Raw genomic sequence first — 13,803 nt, 5'->3', positions numbered from 1 at the left:
TCTGCCAATTGTTGTTGCCGCTGCCGCTCTTTTGGGCACATTATGCGCTCGACCAAATGCATTCCCATTGAATCACTTTTCGCTGTCGCACAAGAGGGAAAGACAGAGACAGAGAGAGAGAGATATACACACCTCTCGCCCACACACACTCATCACGCGCCACACACGCGTATCTCTGTCTCTCTCCGGCTGTTATGCTAATACGTGTAAAAAACCAATTAAAATTGTTGCCTTTCCTCCTTCTCTCTCTCTCTTCCCCGCTCCCCGCTCCTCGTTCCCACTCTTCTTCTTCCCTCTTTATCTGCCTCTCCTCTCGAGTGCAGCAACAAATTAAATGCAATTTATTAGCAGTTACGTTTCATTTTAAGCGCATTTAATGCACCTAATAATAATAATAATAATAATAATCCATAATAATCGTAATAATCGTGAAACACTGCAAGAGAACAGCGGAGGAGACAGCACACTCTTCCCTTCCCCTGAGAAAGAAATACGATCCACAGAGACTTTCCGCAGGGCCTTCTTTCTTTCAGAAGAATTCACAAGATGTCGCCTCTCTCCCGTGGTGTTGTTGTTGTTTTCTCTCTCTCCCTCTCGCCCTCTCTCTCTCCCTCTCTCAGGTTAGGAAAAGTCAATTAATTCTAATGAGTGCCTCAATGTGTGTCTGTGTGACATGTGTGTTTGGGGCATGTAATTTCCATTTTTTATCCATTTTCTTTCTCTTGGCGCAACTTAATTTAATGCCTTGCTGAAACCGCAGGAGAAACACACAACAATTGCATCCGCATTGCGTGGCAGCTCCTCTCTCCGCTCTCCGCTCTCCGCTCCCCTTCTCCTCTTCTCTCTCTCTGCCTTCTCTGCAGTTTCTTCGTGATTACTGCTGCATACGCTTTTCTATTTGCTAATTAATTACGTCGACTACTTTTGTGGATTTCGTGTGCGCCTGCGTGCACGGTGCTCTTCTGTTAAGAGAGGGGATAACAGACTGTGGATAACAGCACTCCACACGCACACACACACAGTCACTCTCCTTAGTATCCCCCACAGACCCCCAGACAAACCCAGAAGCGTGTTGAATTTATGAACATGGAACATATCATATCCTTGCCTTTCCTTTCCTTTCCTTTCCTTTTCCTTTCAGATTCTCAGCTTCCACTTCGTCTTCCACTCCACTTCCATTCAGTCAGTCCACTCCACTGAAATCCCTTTGCCGTTCCCAACGATCGCTCGCTCCTTTGAAGGAATTTTAACAAGTTGCTGCTGCAACAAGAACAAAAGCAGTGCTAATTCCCCAAAGGCGGCCCCCAGCACATTAACAATTTAAATACAACAAAACCAAAATCAGAAATCGAAATAAAATAAAAAAAATATATATAAATGAGCCACAGCGAGACGCAAGGAGAGGAGCAAAAGGGAAAGGGCAGGGCAGGGCAGTGCAGGGCAGTGCAGGGCAGCAGGAGGAACGGGAGAGGGAAGCAAAATTTGCACTTTTGCCATAGGAACGGAACGGAACGGAGGAACCCACCAGCCGCATCCAGCATTCGCGATTCCCGAGGAGCAAAACAGAAGAACAAAAGCCACAGAAAGCAGAAAAAATCATCAGAAAGAGGATCGGCATCGGCATTGCCATTGCCATTGGCATTGGCATCGGCATAGGCGGTTGGTGCTGCCTGAGAATCCCCGAGAGCTCATTAAAAAATACCAAAATCTTTGTACTGAAAATGTGACAAAATTTTTAAATCACCTTCACTCAGAGCAGAGCAGAGCAGAGCGGAGACGGCGACGACGACAGCAGAACAAAAACTGAGCCAGCAGCAGAGTCAGAGGCAGCGGCACAGTGGGATAGATGTGGAATGTAGAAATTCTTTACTGTGGGAAGCCCTTACGCTATTAGCCTCTGGCATCCTCCGCAGCAATATCCATACATATGACCTCCTGGTGGATTAGGGAAGCGGAGAGCTTCTACTCAATGTATGCTCTCTGTAGATTTTATGCCGAGATTTTTGCGATCCTCTCCCACTGTCACACACCAGCCCGAGAGAGCAACGGAATGCGATGGCTCTCTCGGCAGAACCCGAGTGTGGTGCCGGTGCCTTCGTGGTTGATGCATTCGTCTTCTTCCTCGAGTTTGCAGAAGGGCCATAAAGGGGCGGGGAGGAGGATCAGTTGTGGTGCGGTGTGTGGGAGACAGAGACAGCGACAACGACAGAGCCAAACAAAAGTGCAAGTGATGCTCATGTTGGAAATCAGGTTCCCCTTGACGGTCGCAAGGGAGCAACAGGGGACGGGGGCAGGGCAGAGGACTCCAGGGCTCGGGTTTACGGGATGTTCGCGCTTTTGTGTGGACTTTTTTTTAATGAGCCTCTAATTGACATCTGCATTTATTTGCTGTCGCATCCACATCCCGCGATTCTCCTGCTCCCATCGATCACCGCAAACAAAAAGAGAGAGAGAGGGATATACAAAGAGAGCATGGCAGCGGCAGCAGGGGAAAAAAAAGAATATTTTAATTGGCATTTTAACTAAAAGTGTTTAGGCTTTAGTTAAAATTGTTGGCCAGAACCGACGGCGGCTGGAAACTGGTTTTCCCACTTGGCTTGGCCGTCGCACAGAACCCCCCGCGCACCCTCCCGCGAACCACGAGCAACACGACTCAACCCAATTAACGCGGCTCTCCCTCTGCTTCCCTCTCCGCTCCACTCCTCTGCAGCGACGGGGGAATTGTGGAGCGGCTCTGCTCGCCGCATTATGCAAAAATAAATATTGCAAATTTGATAAGAGAGCAACACAGAAAGAGGCGGGAGAGAGGGAAGCAGACTGAGAATTGTTCTCTCTCTTTTGGCGGCGGCACACAAAAGCGAATGTCGCACGCACTGCTTGCCTCATTTACTCAAATCGAAAGCGACAATGCTTCGTTTGCTCCTCCATGAAGGGGGAGGGCGAGGGCCAGGGGGAGGGGAGGAGAGCTCAGCGCCCTGCTGCTAATGATGATGTTTGCCGGCAATCTCCATCATCATCATCATCATCAGCCTCGTCATCGGCATCGGCAGCGTCATCGTCATCATCATCATCATCGCCGTGATGATCGGGGGAGCCGAAGCGTAAAGCGAAAAAACGACAAAAAAGGGCAAAAGCCAGAAAAGAATCAAAAGCAGCGCAAACAGCACGAGCGCGGGGGGAGGTAGAAGGCAGTCAGCAGGTAGAAGAGGGCCCAGGGCCAGGGACTGGTGTGTACGCACCATGCGGTGCTCCTCCTCCTCCTCCTCCTCCTCCTTCTTCCCTCTTCCTTCTCGTGCGCTGCGCTGAGCTGCGTTGGTGCCTTCCACTAAAAGCCAATTAAATGTGAGATCGTGTAATTGGCAAATTAATTTCAAACCAATTATAATGGAAAACGACCACAAAATACGAAGTACGAAGGAAGGGGAGGAATACAAAAAAGAGAGAGAGAACCACCAAAGAGTGGAGTGGGTAGGAGGAACAGAAGAAGGAGCATCAGTAGAAGCAGCAGCAAAAGCAGCAGAAGAGAGGAGTGGAGAGCAGCGGAGAGCAGCTGGGACTGACTGCCTGTCTGTCGCTCTCTTTCATCTCTTTCTCTTGCGTGTAATGAGTGGGAGGAAGGGATCGCATAGGAGTAGAGAGCTTTACAGTTAGAATAGAGAGTATGTGCCCTGGTTTGCTTATTTGCTTTACTCTCACTGCTTTGACTGCTTCCATGCACTTATTGCCCTGCTTGCCCACCTCTCTTACTCCACTGCTTGCATGCAGGGTGCGGCCGCACTTCATGCACTTCATATTTCATTTTGGCGCGACGCACTTCACTTCCCCTCTTCCCGTTCCGTTTCGTTCCGTTCCGTTCCTGTTACCTGATCTCTGTTTCCACTATTCCCACCGGCAAGACGGCGGAGGCCAACCACAATTCCATTTCTGGCCCCCGGCTGTGGCTCTCTTTCCCTTCTGTCCGAAAGACAGAGTCTTTCAATTATTAATAAGACCAATTGCTGCAACTGAAGCCGTGACTGAGAGGGGACTTGAGATGGATACCAGGTTTGGCACGATCCCAAGCCAATGTTCCTTTTCTTGGGAATGATCTCGACTCACGCACGATCCAGGCACGATCCCATCCTTAGGCTCTCGCGTACCGGCTCCCATTCTCCCGCTCTCTGGGCCGCAAAGAGCCGCAATGCGATGTTAACTTTTTAATTAACGAGTTTTCTTTTTCGATTTCAATTTGCCAGGCTCTCCTTCTCTCTTCTGCTTCTCTTATTGCCATTGCCATTCTCTCTCTCTCTCTCTATATATATATATATCTCTCACTCCATGCGTGCGTGCTCCGTCTCTGACTTCGGGCTCTGCGTCTCTGGTTTTGGGCGCACTTTTATTTTAATTTAATTTAACTGCAAAAGTCGTCGCATGCCACCAATTGCTGAGACCAGCCTCTCCTCTCTCTCTCTCTCTCTCTTTGTGAAAGACAACAAGTTTTGGGCCGCGACTCCGATTTCCGAAGACTCGCGATTCGGACACTGGCTCTGTGGTCCGTCGGCGGCTGTCGTTGGGGCAATGCCATTTATTAATAAAATATTTGCAAATTGTTGTCATGTTACTTCCTCTCTGCCTCTCTCTCCCCGCTCTCCCGCTTCCGCTCGAGACTCCGCCTCTACCGTGTTACACTGAGCAACACAGTAGAACGCAACGCAACGCAACGCAACACATGAATGCGGTTCTAGTCGAGTGCCCCGCAAAAGTGTCATAAATTAAAGGATTACCAGGGGAGGGAGGGAACAGACAGACCACGGAATGCCCTCCCAGGCAAGTTGTTAGCATTAAGGCGGCTCTCGTCCCAACGTGTGGCAATCACACTGTCCACCAGGACACACTGTTCTATTCTGGAATGACTGCCCCAATAAGTATGCTATCCGCAAGGTGTGACCGCTCTTCAATCCCAATTACCAATTCCCATTTTCCAGCTCCCAGATCTGTTTCCACATTTCCAGATCCTGCTTTTGTTGCACAGTGTGAAAACCTGGGGAGCCCCAAAGTGAAAGAGGGCGTTGCATGTAGGTGCGTCGCATCATCATCATCATCATACGCCTGCTGATAATCGTCTGGCGGCTACTGTGCTGCGGCTGTGGCTTTGGCTATGGCTATGGCTGCAGCCTGGGCCCTGGGGCTGCCTCCGAGGTGCGCGTGCGCGCCCTGCCACCGATAAGATCGGGGAAGAGCAGAGGCACAGCACAGGCAGAGGCAGAGGCACAGAGTCAGGCAATAAGCCATACTAATAGGCTCTGGGCCCTGCTTCCCGCACTGATGGGAAGATGGGAGATGGCGATGCAAGATGAAGGGAACCTCCTTCACGTCTGCCACACTCCGCAGTACACTCTGCTTTATTTGCCACATTTGTATGAATAATTTAATTATTGTTTAAATGTTAATTAATGCAACGTGAGAGGCAGCGACTGCGACAGCGAGGCAAGGCACTTCGTACGTGTTGCACCCCCACTCCACTGCCACTGGAGGATGCCGCTCCACTCTCCAATTTGACAGACACGCATTCAACATTCGGGGGCATTAACAGGCTGCTTCACTGACAACAACCGTAACGGGAGAGGGGGCATGCGAATGATGGGTGGGGCTTTGGCTGGCACAGAGTGGAGATGCAAGAGTGGAGCCATGCGTAAATGTGTAAAATTGTATTTGATTCAATAGGGATCTCAGGGCGGGGGCAGACCTGCCCTGAGGAATGCTAAAGGATGCCACAGATACATATAAGTGCCACACATGAATGCCACATTATTCGCCATAATTTCCATTGGTATTTACTTAACAGAAACATCAAATTTTCACTCGAAAACTTCCGGGGGACACTTCTCTGTCATTTATTTGCCCTGTGGCTCAAATTTCCATTTTGTGGCACAACAGAACGGATGAGGCAGAGCGATAGAAAGGGGTAAGAGTTCCCGAATCTGATATTTGTTCTCCCTACCAATTCCATTTCCAGCCTTCCAGACCATGCAAGCGATGGACCGACAGAATGCACTTTTCGATACCCTATCCATCCACATATATCTACATGTATGTACATACATACATATGTAGGTTTTTTACAATAAGAACGTACGAGTATTTATTCTTGAAGCCAGTGCCTCCCATCAATTTACATAATTTTGATGCTAATTTCAATATTTTGTTCGATTTTCAGTCATTCCTTAAGTCTGACACTTCGGGGTATCTAAAGCTTCGGGTCCACCACTGCTTCCCTCCTCTCTCCTTACGATCACTGTGTTGTTTGTTTCTTTTACTCGCTCTGCCGCTACCACTGCCCCTGCACTGCCCCTGCACTACGCCTACGCCCATGTCTGCGTCAGCGTCTATGCAGTAATCCGAAACCGCAGCGATTAGCAGAGAATTCCTCTCTCGTTCTCGCTCTTTCTCTGTGATTCTTCCGACAACGGTAATTAGAACAAATGGCGAAAATAAACAGTTTCTGCGCTGGCAGAAGAACAGAACTTGAAGGCAGAACAGAAAAAACACAAGAGTAAAAACCGAGGCAGAAACGTAAACCAATTAAAAGGATCGTCGTGAACAGGGGGATAGGGGTAGGGGGACAATGGGGTTTCCACTTACATATGCAGAAATCAAGTGGCACTGTTGTTGCTGCTGCTCTCCCGCTCTTCTTTCCGTTCTTCGCTAGAATTCGGTTGATGGGTTGCCGGGTTGCTGGGTTGGGGGGTTGGGTGTCCGTTTTGTTTATTTAGCTGCGATTCCCGCTTATTGTTATTGTTGCACAGTGGAATGCGTTGGCTGTTTATGCTACTCTCTAGAAACGCGCTAATTGAGTGCGAATTCCAATGTTGCTGCTGCTGCTGATGTTGCCGTGCCTCCCTGCGTGGGGGAGTGTGGCGCGCGGGATTACCGTTAATTGAGTAACTAGAAAGATCACTTGCTGAAAGAGCTTTGAAAGAGCGCAGGCAGGCAGGCGGAAGAGAGTGATTGACTAAGTGCGTAAGAGAGAAGACACCTGCACATACACACACACACACACACACGCGCGGATCACGGATCAAATAGCAAGGGGGGGCAGGCAGACGATGCTCAATTAGTTAGCTCGTAAATTTGCATATTTTTTGTGGATGCTTTTTCTGCTCACAGAGGGGGGCTGCACACGCACACACGTACACAGGAAAAAAAAAATCTTAGCACTGATACGAAAATACAGTAACTGTTTGTTGGTTTCTTGGTTAATATACGATATACATGCGTTACTACAACGCTCGCTCTCTCGCTTTGCTTTTTCGTCAGAGCACACACCACACACGACCGTCAGCGCCGAAGTTTGTTTGGATTTTGAATTGAAATATTGAAATATTGCAGAAATGACTCAGTGTAACGCGAAATTGAGCATCGGCTGGCCTCGGCTCGATTCGTTTTCTGTCGGCTCTGCTGTGAACCGCCGCTTGCATGAATGAAAACAGATATACGTACGGCTGACTGCTGCGGTAGCAGCGACGTCGACGGCGCTCAAGTAGGTGGTTGGCCACTGCGCTCGTTCTCGCTCTCTCTCTCTGACTGGCTCTCACGCTCTCTCTCCCTCTCTCCGTGCGGCTTATCAGCTGCTGCTGAGACCGGCATTTGCTGGTGTCTGTCTGTCCGTCTGCCTGTCTCTGTTCTTGCGAGGGTTGTTTCTGCTCTTGCGCGTCGGTGGCCCCCACGGTTGGCTGGGGCCGCGGCACTGCCATTGGATGCCGCCCGGCCGCTGAGGGCTGCCTATCACAGGTGTCGGGCCCCCAGCAACGGGGGTAGCTGCCTAACAGACCACTAACATAGCAGAGCCGAGCGCTGTTAAAGGCGCACCTGAGCAGTGTCCGGCAGGGGACCAGCCCCCTCTCAACACATAGGTGGCTGCCATTTGATTTTCCCGCTCTCTCGGCGACTCTCTGCAGACGTATTCCCCCTCCGACACACGAGCATACCCGTTAAAAATGTTTCTTAAGAAAAACCACAACAACAACAGAGAAAGATGCAGCAGAATACGAAGGGGCTGCATAAATAATGTGCTCAAAAACTACTTTGCCAATAGCCTTGGGTGGAGAATATGGCGGGAGAAGGGAATGGTAGCAAGAGAGCGACAATGCATCCCTTCCCGTGTAAGAGACAGCGGTAGGCAGGGGCAGGCATTATTCATACATAAAAAGCCAATTAAAAATTTATAATAAACCCCGCTCCAAATGCAACAACCCCAAAAAAGCCAGGAAAAAGAAACGCGACCCACATTGGCACAGTGGGACAAACCCAATGGGAAGGTGAGAAACAATAAGAAATGTTATCAATCAGGGGACCCACTGTTCGGAGCAGAGGCGACAATGGACCTGAGGCATGCGGGAGTTTGTGGGTGGTAGAGGAGAATGGGGGACGGCACACGCATATAGCGGTAAATTAGATGTAAAATAATGAACATTTCAATTAAAATAATTAATATTACGGTCAGGGGGTTCCTCCTTTGGGGGGATGCTGCACTAAGCACTCAATTAACCATTTTAATGTTTATGGATCTGGTTAGGCCGAAGGTCTGGGGCGGGGATGGTGTGCTTTTTAATTATAATTAAACATGCGAGCCGCCTGAGTGGGTGCTGTGCTGCCACCCACCCCTTACTCACATTTCCTCACTCTCCTTGGTTTTGGCCAGGACATAATCACTTAGCCGCGTGCAGAGCCGCATTTAGAATTAATTCCACTCAAGTGCGTTCCTCTGGCCCCAGCAGCCGAGTGAGAGAGAGCAAGAGAGTGGGTGGCAGAGAGACACACAAATAAAAAAAAGCACGTGGCTTTGCATTCACCGTTAGAGTAAATTTCGCGAGCGCAACAAATTGCACGCTAATTGCTTATGTTCAATTAAGAAAAAAGGAGCCAAAGCCTGAGCAAAAGCAAAAGCAAAAGCATTCGCCAGCACATTCGACAACTCCTACTCAAACCACTCTTCGGCTCTGGCAAGGCGTATGAATTCAGGGTGCAGCAGTCCCAGGAAGCACTCTGAAGATAGTCGAATAACTTTAAGGGCTGTGAATATGCAACTGGAAAAAAGTGAATGCCCGCCCTACCTCCAATTAACACACCATTGGCTCTGGCTTCGGAATTCGACACGACACACAAGCACACGGACACACGCGGTGTGCGATTTCCCACAAGCCAGAACCAGAACATAACAGTCGCTCGGAGCGGGAGATGGAGAGAGGCACAGCAGCCAGAGAGGACTGCTTTTTGTTTTGGTTTTGATCCCTTGCGCAAATAATTGCCTAATTGTCTCTCTGTTCTGTTGTCTCACTCTTTCTTCTTGTCTCCCGCTCCGTGCATGCAAATGGCAGCGCATATTTCTTATACCCAAATCCATTTCCATCTATTAATTGGCCGCCCTCCCTCCCGCAGCTGCTGGAGCAGCTGCTCCGCAGGACTCGGGCACTTTTTTACTCAATTAAGCGCTTCTGCAAATACAAAATGAGAGAGAAGAAACGGAGAAGCAGAGCAGCGTTCCACTTGAATTCTAGCTGCGGTTTGCGGCAGGAGAGAGGGATTAGGACACTGGTCTCGATTTCCATTTCCATTTACATTCCCATTTCCAGTCCCGTTTCCCAGGCGGCAAGGCGAACACTGTGTTTGCATACGTCATTAAAGATGGCCGACCCTAGCTCTCTCTTCTTCAATTGTCATCTTCCTGGCCCTCCCTTTGTTCATTTGCATGGGGAAATTACATACATACATATGTATGTATATTCTTCGCCATCAACCTGATCGCCTGTCAACGCGCGCTCTCTTTCCATCGCTCTCGCTCTGATCTCTTTCACACACTTTCGCACGCAATTTCTTAATACAATTACTATTGATGTTGTTTGCTCTTCGACTCGGCCCGTTTCTCTTTCAAATGCAAACAAGAGCGGTGACAGACGACCAAACGGGATCAAAGCTGCGCCTGATTGCAGGCCATTGTGCGACGTCATCACAATATCAGATTTCAATGCATAATTTACGGCCTGCGGCTGTAGCTGCGATTCCGACTGCACTTTAAAGTCCACAAAAATCTTAGCCCATGCTAGCTCACAGCCCACCCACCAGGACGGGGCATTGCGACATTTGCTCTTGATAAATGATACGGCGCCGCCTACGCGAACGCGTCAAGGGTTGCCGCATTTTGCGGTGTGCCGCAACGCCGATCAAACGCGATAAACGTTGGCGGTGGTCCGGTGAGGGTCCGGGCGGGCCGGAAAAGGGCAGGGGTGAAGGTTACGGCAACGGCAGCGGCAGCGGCAGCAGTAGCAGAGACTGTGGTTGACAGTGCAAACGGGTGCAAGTCAAAATTAATTAGAATTTTTCAACAAGAACTCACTGACACACACACACACACACATGATAACCTCGACTTTGGAATACCCTTCACAGCAGAGACTTACATTTACTTGAATGCAGAACGTCAAATAAAAATCATACAAGTACCACAACTGTGGGGATTTTCGGATTTTCCTGTCTATCAAGCAATCATATGCCATTCCTCGGCGGTAGAGCAGACAGAGTACTGTCTGGAGCTAATGTACCGCGGAGCAGGAGAAAGGGTAGCGTAATCACGAGCATAGAGGTAAATTGAAATCAGTACAAAACAGAGCACAACAGAAGAAGCAGAATACAAAACAAAAAGTAAAAAACGATCATTAATCATCGGGCGAAAAGGGTTGACACGCATCGCAAGGGCGGGCGCAGGGTGGCTGCCTCTGCCAATTTTCCTGGTTCTGCTTCTGCTTCCGCTTCTTGACCGGAGAGTCGCAGCGCCAGCTCAGACCACAGTCCCAAACAAAGACACGGGAAGGGAGTTAGCTTAATGCATTTAATTTCTCCTTCCATGTTAACGGGGAGCACTTGGGCGGCGTACACTAGTTGCTGGACGGGGAACCTTCCATCAATGTTGATGACAACCCCGAAGAGGAGGACGATGATTCCTGGTCCTCCCCATCCTCCTCCTCGTCGGAGGAGGAGGACAAGTCGAGCAAACCCTGCATAAGCTCCAGGCTGCGGCCGTTCACCATCTCGGTCAGAGTCTGCGCACAGCGCCGATCCTTCATCATCCGCAGCGCCAGCTCAGACCACAGTCCCAAACAAAGACACGGGAAGGGAGTTAGCTTAATGCATTTAATTTCTCCTTCCATGTTAACGGGGAGCACTTGGGCGGCGTACACTAGTTGCTGGACGGGGAACCTTCCATCAATGTTGATGACGACCCCGAAGAGGAGGACGATGATTCCTGGTCCTCCCCATCCTCGTCGGAGGAGGAGGACAAGTCGAGCAAACCCTGCATAAGCTCCAGGCTGCGGCCGTTCACCATCTCGGTCAGAGTCTGCGCACAGCGCCGATCCTTCATCATCCGCTCGATTTCGTTGTGGGTGGCGTATGGATCACCCAAAAGCCCATTCCGTAGCTTCTTGATGCAGCGGCGCTTGCGGCGTTGGTCGTGCGCGCCCGTCCGCTCATCCAGCAGCAGATTCACGGCTCTCTCCACGTTGTTTCCGGCCTCACTGAGACGGACTCGGACCAGGGCCTCCGGGTAGCCCATGGCCGTAATCACCTTTACCCGACGCTCGGTCTCCCCTACGTCCACAGCAGCACCTTCTTTTGCTTCTGCTGCTGGTTTTGCTGACGGTGTTATGGATTGGACCTTCGGTGCTTTCGACATCTTGCTTTATTTTTCGCTTCTGCTTTGAGCTTCGTTTCAATAGCGAGGAGAGATATTCACGCGGCAAAAGAAGATGCTGATTCTGTGCCCTCTCTCGTGTTCCTTTTTGTTTCTACATTCTTTGTTGTTGTTCCCGAGCCACCAAAATCGCTCTCCCAACGGCAGGCCTGAAGACGCAATTGTATACCCTCACTGAGACTATAACCAAATCAATCAGATATTTAAAGCTCTCAAATGTACACGGTGCATCCAATTATATCTAGCCATGTTTAATAAAGATCATGCATACAAATTAGACGCATGGAATAGGTAGGTATGCCTTGACCAGAAAACATTTTGGTCGTGGAAGGGAAAGGGCATACGAAATTCAATGCTCCGGCAATGCTGATCTGCGAGAGCAGCAGCGTTGTTTGCCTCTCTTTCTGTAGCTACGACGTAGTTCTCCTGTTGCTGTTGTTCTCTCTCCCTTCCGTTTCCTTATTAGCTTCTTGTTCTTCTTTGACTGCCGCTCTCTCATTTCTATAAACAGTTATATCAGGCTGTTGTCGATATAAGCATATGTATGCATGTATGTTTGTGTGTAGGGTGTTTTGAAAGGAAAAATCTTGTGTGTGGGTAGCGATTGTTTTGGCTGCTTTTGGGGCACTGGCAATAAGTTACAAACAATTATACGCATATACACGCACACACACAAAGAAAAGGCAGAGGATTCCACAGCTGCTGCTGCTTTCCGTCTGCCACTTTGACTTTGACTCCTATGTATGTATGTATTTATGTGCTGCACAATTTTAAATAATCACCCCACTGGGAAATTTCAAGCAAAATACCCTTTCGTTCAGGCGCTCGCTCCCTTTTCTCTCTCTGTCTTTCTCTATCGCACTTTCTGTGTGTTTATGTGTTATTTACACTGATTTATTGCTATTTTCTTTTGGTTTGTTCTGTTTTTGGTCACTGTTTTGGTCTTCTTCGTTGGCTCGAGGGATTGGAGAATGCGGAAAGGGCTACGACGAACAAGTGGCCCGTAAAAAGCACTGCCAAACCCTCATCTATCACAATTTCTGGCCCGTTCTGCTCAGTTTTGGGTTAAAAACGCATTATTGTGCTTTTCTGGTAATTGAAGTTTTTAGTTTTCATTAGCCGGACAGGGGACAAGGGATACGACGTCGACAAGGGACAACATGATGAAGATTGCAACAAAGAGGTGCTTGGAATGGTGGGGGGGGGGGGGGGGGGGGAAGAAATAAGAGAAAGTAAAATAAATTACACATTTAGATTAACCCATTAACGACGGTTGGGAAATGAGTGTGCGCCAGTGCCATCCAACGAATATGGTACATATGTATGTACATACATATGTACATATGTATGTATGTACATACGACCCAAAGAGAGGGGAATGGTTCACCGACGACTTTTCCAAAGGGAAATATAGTAGCGGATTATCGTTACAGTCGCCACTTTCGTAAAATTGTTTGCAGGCGCTGCAGCGGAAATTTTAAAGCGGAAATTGAAAAGTTTTTCCCAGCGATTCCTTCCAGAACCTTTTTGAAATATTTGCGAAACGTGCACAGTCCTCGCCGATACTTATCAGGAGTTTCGGTGTCGAAGTCAGAGTCGCAGAGCTGGCTTTGCCGATTGTTCGATTTTACAACAAATGGCAAAATCACTTAACACGCCGTTAACACCCACATTAGTTGTACTTGGCCGCACACACACACACACATGCACACACACACGCATAGAGGGAGCCAAGAGCACGTGACAGTATGAGAAAGGAGTGGGACAGGCAGCGTTCCACTTACAGTTAGAGTTTCAATTACGTTAGCCACCACCAATGCCCCGCCAGGGAAAAACGCCTCTCATAGTCGAATTTAAGGAGAGTGTGGCAGTGAGAGAGAGTGAGAGCGAGAGCGCTTCAGTGGACGACTGAGTCATTAAAAACGCAGGGAGAACGATTGCACGCAAATTTACTGGTACCACCGCCGCTTTCCTTCCCACCCGCTGCTGCTGGTCACACGCACACACACACACATGTGTAGCACAGGGAAACTATGCATGGAATTGGCAATCGCACGTGTCGCTCTGGTCACCCGAGA

At 49.1% G+C, this 13,803-nt stretch overlaps 2 protein-coding genes across 2 annotated transcripts in view; both read right to left on the bottom strand.

Moving 5' to 3' along the window:
* LOC6601743 overlaps window positions 1-13,803 on the bottom strand; it is a 56,163-nt gene that overhangs the window by 35,515 nt on the left and 6,845 nt on the right. The gene's annotated exons all lie outside the window — the stretch shown is intronic.
* On the bottom strand, window positions 10,850-11,889 carry LOC6601769. The gene is made up of 2 exons (XM_002026768.2): window positions 11,357-11,889; window positions 10,850-11,060 (listed from the first exon to the last, which is right to left on the bottom strand). Exons 1-2 carry the CDS (start codon window positions 11,705-11,707, stop codon window positions 10,911-10,913), a joined length of 501 nt encoding a protein of 166 aa, XP_002026804.2. The 5' UTR covers window positions 11,708-11,889; the 3' UTR covers window positions 10,850-10,910.

Source organism: Drosophila persimilis, unplaced genomic scaffold (genome assembly GCF_003286085.1).
Source record: "Drosophila persimilis strain 14011-0111.01,24,50 unplaced genomic scaffold, DperRS2 tig00000653-arrow-arrow-pilon, whole genome shotgun sequence".
NCBI lineage: Eukaryota > Metazoa > Arthropoda > Insecta > Diptera > Drosophilidae > Drosophila > Drosophila persimilis.
Note: the sequence above shows the minus strand (reverse complement) of the source record. Positions and strands in the feature narration are given on the sequence as shown.